Source organism: Oratosquilla oratoria, chromosome 2, assembly GCF_046742065.1.
Source record: "Oratosquilla oratoria isolate Oo_2021 chromosome 2, ASM4674206v1, whole genome shotgun sequence".
In the NCBI taxonomy this organism is placed as follows: Eukaryota; Metazoa; Arthropoda; class Malacostraca; order Stomatopoda; family Squillidae; genus Oratosquilla; species Oratosquilla oratoria.
Genome location: NC_134778.1, coordinates 86736667 through 86742666, shown reverse-complemented (window position 1 = coordinate 86742666; position 6000 = coordinate 86736667). Strand labels below are relative to the sequence as shown.

At 35.2% G+C, this 6000-nt stretch overlaps 1 protein-coding gene across 1 annotated transcript in view; it reads left to right on the top strand.

Moving 5' to 3' along the window:
* Window positions 1–306: 306 nt before the first annotated feature.
* The window catches only part of LOC143040931 (uncharacterized), a 28674-nt gene continuing 22980 nt past the window's right edge, over window positions 307–6000 (top strand). Inside the window, exons 1-3 of the mRNA XM_076212375.1 lie at window positions 307–458; window positions 784–955; window positions 5180–5920. Of these exons, the coding sequence (XP_076068490.1) occupies window positions 952–955; window positions 5180–5920 (745 nt within the window). The 5' untranslated portion in view covers window positions 307–458; window positions 784–951. The remainder of the gene's footprint in view (window positions 459–783; window positions 956–5179; window positions 5921–6000) is intronic.

The window sequence follows — 6000 nt, the reverse complement described above, 5'->3', positions numbered from 1 at the left end:
AGCGATCCGTGATCCAGTTATATCTAGATCAGTGGCATGCACACGTGATGGTGAGACCATCTCGCGGGATTGTATTAGGTGTGTATGTATATGCAACACATACAGTATATGTACATATTCCTTACATGGATACACATGTAAAGACAATTCTCATTTCGTCTCCCACTCATAAATACCCCTATTTAACACAATTTACCAGTTTATTTCAAGTGGTTATAACTAAGTATTCTTATTAAAATCTGAAGTGTATCGCCAGAAATTTTCTTACCGTGAGCAGTTCTTACTGAGCACGCTGAGATGACAGAAAACCACTTTTGAGTGATCAATATGCATACAGAACGTGGTGTGCACAGGAAAAAAAAAGACCCGTACAATATTGACCTCACCAGTTTGACTATCCAATACCGAGATACTATATTGGCAAGAAGTAGGTTGAGTAAAAGAGGGGGTAACTAAAGGTAAGACAGTCCAAGTAGGTTGTTTGTCAATAGTGTGATTTGATGAACTGGTTGAAATAATACAGAAAACAAACCAATGTATATAGTAATTTATGTTTTCTAATAACCATTGGTTTTTGTAATTAATTTGAAGTAATTTTGTGTTATTTCATAAAAAACAATATTAATAAAAAGTGAAAATACCTATATATATATATCCTATAAAAATAATACCTATTAATTATATGTGTTTTATTGTTGAATAAACTACCTACAACATTCACACAACTTCGATTTCGTTGTTTCATGAATAATTAAATTGTTTCCATATATAGTTCTCCATGAGTTTTTCAGATGCGCGTCTGGCGGCAATATTTGTAAACATAAGTGTTTGAAGATAGTCTCGTCTAAAAAGTCATAAGTACCGTAAATAACCAAACAACCGTCTGTTGTGGCATAACACATATTTGGATTACGTTTATTCGTCGCAGACATTCGTATTTCATACACTGTCATGGGTAAGTGTTTCGACGATATTTTTCTTAATTAACTGTTACTGTTGCCACTGCACCTCTTTCAAATCGTAAATACAACCTGTATGATTTTATCCTTGTTTGCATAAACATTTTCAATTTAGATATTCAACATCCGCTCTTAGTGCAGCCCCTCCTTTATTATATATATGTTCAATTAGTGATTTTTCTTTCGCTGCGATGCTTTGCTATGCATGCCTATGCATAAGCCATAAGATGATAAGGGCTAGAAGAATTCAATTGGTAATAATTGAATTACATGGATGGAAGAGGCTTTCATGCCTGTGACTCCATGGATGCTATATAATCGTACTTTAATTCTTGATTAAACCAGAATTTACCAAGTTTGATCTTAAACTAAAACTGGTTAACTGATGTAGCTGTGATCACCCACTCAGACAACCGATTCTAATTATTTGTCATCCTACATGGGAAAGTGTACTTCCTTATATCTAATCATGACCTTCAACCTTGTCTTAAAAAGTTTCAGTGAATTCCCCCTATAGATGCTTTCTTCTCAAAGTTTCAATATGCCTTGACGGGTCTCACTAATTGCCGAACAAATTGAACAAGACTGATAAAAGCCGAACATACCAACAAAACCCAAACAAGGACGGTTTTTGCTCAAATGCACACTTCTATATATATATATGGTTGCATTATTTGAACTACTTACTTTAAAATGTGTGATTTCCTTGTAATATGATCAATGAGAAGTTACGTTTTTATCCTCTGCAAAATTACCGAACACAGCTACGATTCGACCCAGCCCGCCGTCTATGATCACTGGTGGTATGGATCAAACTAAACTCTTTTAAGTTTCTTACTATTGTGATATTAGTGTAATAGACTGCATATAGTTGAATTATTTAAACTATTTTCTTTAAAATGTGTTACGTCATACTGCAGAGGCTAAAACCTAACTTCTCTTTGGTCAAATTACATGAAAATCACACATCACCGGTCTCACTAATTGTCGAACAAACCGAACAAAACCGAGAAAAGCCGAACAAAACAACAAAACCCAAACAAGGACGGGTTTTGCTGAAATGCATACTTCTATATATATATGATTGCATTATTTGAACTATTTTCTTTAAAATGTGTGATTTCCATGTAATATTATCAAAGAGAACTTACGTTTTTATCCTCTGCAAAAATACCGAACACAGCTACGATTCGTCCATCCCGCCGTCTATGATCACTGGTGGTATGGATCAAACTACACTCTTAAGTTTCTTACTGTTGTGTTAAATTACATGAAAATCGCACATTTTAAAGAAAAGAGTTTACATAATTCAACTATATGCAGTCTATTACACTAATAACACAACAGTAAGAATCTTAAAAGAGTGTAGTTTGATCCATACCACCAGTGATCATAGACGGCGGGCTGGACGAATCGTAGCTGGGGTCGGTAAAATTGCAGAGGATAAAAACGTAAGTTCTCTTTGATCATATTACATGGAAATCACACATTTTAAAGAAAATAGTTCAAATAATGCAACCATATATATATAGAAGTGTGCATTTGAGCAAAACCCATCCTTGTTTGGGTTTTGTTGTTTTGTTCAGCTTTTCTCGGTTTGTTCGGTTTGTTCGGCAATTAGTGAGACCCCACATCACTAACTTTCTTAATCCCTCTGATCCTACAAGTGCAGTGTTGTCAGCAAACAACAACTGGCCTATCTCTTATTCTTCATTTTCTTTAAGTACCTCCAATCTCTGGCCCGATACCCATGCAGTTACCTCTTGCACCACCCCATCCATGTATAAATTGAACAAATATTTTCTCTCATTTTAACAAATATTTCCTCTTGGTGTTTACAAAGAAGAAGTTAGATATGGTACCTGACCGATCTTATTTTCAGTGAAGATGAAGAAAGTAGACTATCTAACATCAGCATAAGGTAGAAGTTGTCAAACATATTGAAAGACTTAAAGCTACAATATCTCCAGGTCCAGATGAAATTTTTCCAAGAGTGCTTAAGAAGTGTAAATTTGAAATCTGTGACCAGTTAACAGAAATATTTAGAAAGTCGGTAGACACTGGTTTTGTGCCTATTTCTTGGGGGGGCAGGCAAACATTATTCCTGTTTTCAAAAAGAGAGATAAAGCCTTAATATGCAACTACAGGCCAATCAGTTTGATGTCAGTTATAGGTAAAATGCTTGAATAAATAATAGCTAATAGAATCAGAGATCACATCGAGAGACATAATTTGATTCTTGACTCGTAGCATGGTTTCTTCAAGGTAACTTGTGTGACTAATCTTCTATCTTTTTAATAATAATAATAATATTTTGCTGTTTTATATTACTGAGCACCAGTTCTTCATTTGAATTTATGAGCACTCATATTACAATAAGAATGAATATTGGATCATGCTAAAAATATCATATTTTATATACCTCATTTAAAACCTTTTGTGTGGTATCATATGCTTGAGAAAATAAAAACTTGTAAGGTGGGTCTTAAAACTAGCAAGTGTTGACTGCTGCTTTACCCTAACTGGCAGGTTGTTGTAAAGGCAAGGAGCAGCGTAAGCAAAAGATCTCTTGGCAAAAGCTCTCTCATTTACTGCCCTTGGTTCATAAAGACTGTAAGTGTCTTCACTGCTTCGCAGAGACATCTGTGTTTCAGTCTCAGGTCTGGATATCATGTCAACAATATACTTGGGTTGCTTGAACATTATGGCCTTATAAACTAACAAGCAGACTTTAAACTCTACGAGAGCCGTTACAGGGAGCCAGTGCAACTCAATCAGGTAACGTGTGGTTGCAGTTCTTGGAGGAAGTGAAAATATCAATCTGGCACACCTATCTAGAATGGTCTGGATTTTCTTCAGTAAGTAGTTGGGCAGTCCCAAAAATAAAGAATTGCAATAGTCAACATGAGACATAATAAATAAGAGAATGCACAAGTCCAATGAGAGTATATTTAGATACTTCCTCACAGTGTAAAGATTCCTTATATGGTAATTACAAGTTTTAACTAGATTATTCATGTGATGTTTAGAATTCAGGCTGGTATCAGATGTTATCCCCAGGTTTTTTACTGATAGAATGGGATACAATCCTAGATCTCCAAGATCCAAGACACTGATCTCAGTCTCAGTGTCAACTCTAAAACCACCTTTGACAAGAAGAATGTCTGTCTTGCTCTCATTTAACTTGAGTTTTCTCATAAGTATCCAGACTTTTATATCATGCAGAAGGGCTACTATTTTTTCCTTAATGTCAGCTACATCATTGATCTTAATGTATATCTGTGTGTCAGATAACAGTGATAGTTACAATGTTATTTACCTTGACTTTAGCAAGGCATTTGACAAGGTGCCCCACCAGAGACTACTAAATAAACTCAAAGCCCATTACATAGAAGGAAAAGTGTTTGAATGAATTAGAGCTTGGATTAGTGACAGAAAACAGCTGGTCACTAAAAATGGTGTAAAATCCAAATGGAGGCGTGTTTCTAATTTATTTCCCCAGGGCTCGGTTTTGGGTCCCTTATTGTTCATTATGTATACAAACAACATGGACAATGGGATTAATAGTGATGTTAGTAAGTTTGTGGATGACACTAAAATAGGACACCTAATTAGGTCAGGAGAAGATGCTGAGATTCTGCAGGATGATCTTATTAAATTGTTCACACGGTCAGTGAAATATTTGCTTCATCATCCCACCACTCACTACCCTTCCTTCTATATCCTCCCATCCTTGTTCCACACACCATCTTTGCACACTGTGACTCTCTCCTTGAAACGTCCCCATTCCTCCTCCATTCCTAGTTCTACTCTATCCTTCACTCCCTCCCAATCATCTCTCAGCTTCTTCATGTACTCCTTCTCCTTTTCTTTCTTATATATGCAGTTTACTCTAAGCACCTCCCCACCTTCTGTCCTTTTCCTCTTTCTCCATCTATCCTTCATTCTAAACTTACCTCCCACCAAAAAATGATCTGATATTCCCCCACTCTGTCCCCTAAGAACACATACATCCAAAACTCTTCCTACACATCTCCTAGTTACTGCTATAGGTAAAGTTACCACTATATGTAAGGTAGTATAAGCAGTAAATATGTATAGAAATATGATTAAAAACAAATGAAATGAATAGGTAAGAAAAATACTTTAATCTTTATCAAAAAGGACACCAGCTCAGATTTAAAAGATGGTACAAATATTAACTTTCATTTCCTTTTCAGGATCTGGAAAAAACAAGTCAAAACTTAAATTAAACTCCTTAGATTGGTTCTTTTCATCAAAGCTTGATTTAGAAGATGTGCCTTTTGTCTCAGCTTTAGACATTGACAAGGTTCTCGAATGTCATGATAAAAGAACAAATAGAAAGGGAACAGCACTCAATACCCTTGTAATAAAGGAAACAATAATAGGAGAGGAAAATAAAGATGACTCTACTAAAGAGAATAGTGAATTGAGAGCAAAAGTTCTTAAAAAAGAGAAAAGAGTAACCACAGTGTCAAAAGATGTTACACACCTTAGAGCAAAAGTATTCAGAAATGTCACCGTGGCAGAGATGCATGGAAATTCTCAAAATAAAACATTAACTGGATTGAACAACAACACACAAAGTGGTAATAGCAAAGAACATAAGAAAAAGAAAGGAAGAAAACGGGCAGCAAGTGCAGAAACAATGTGCAAGAGGCAGTCTTCAGAAGGGCCATCAAGAAAATATACTTGTAAGAGGAGGACAAAATCTGCTGAAAATCAAGTGCTAAAAGAAAATCTTGATCCCAAATATTGTGATAAAACGAATAAGGGGATTATGGTTAGAAGATCCAAGAATGATATTTGTAATGATAATGCAACACCAAGAAAAAGAAGTAGGAATATACATCAATCTGATAAGGTACATTCTTGCAGTGAAACTAAAAATACATCCCAGAATGATCGGATGAATGAGACACAACCACTGGATTTAGAAAGTAAGTAATATTTGGTTTTGAAATATAGTTTAATTTATTTGTTATTTTGGAATGATGTATTGTTTATATATGTCATTAAC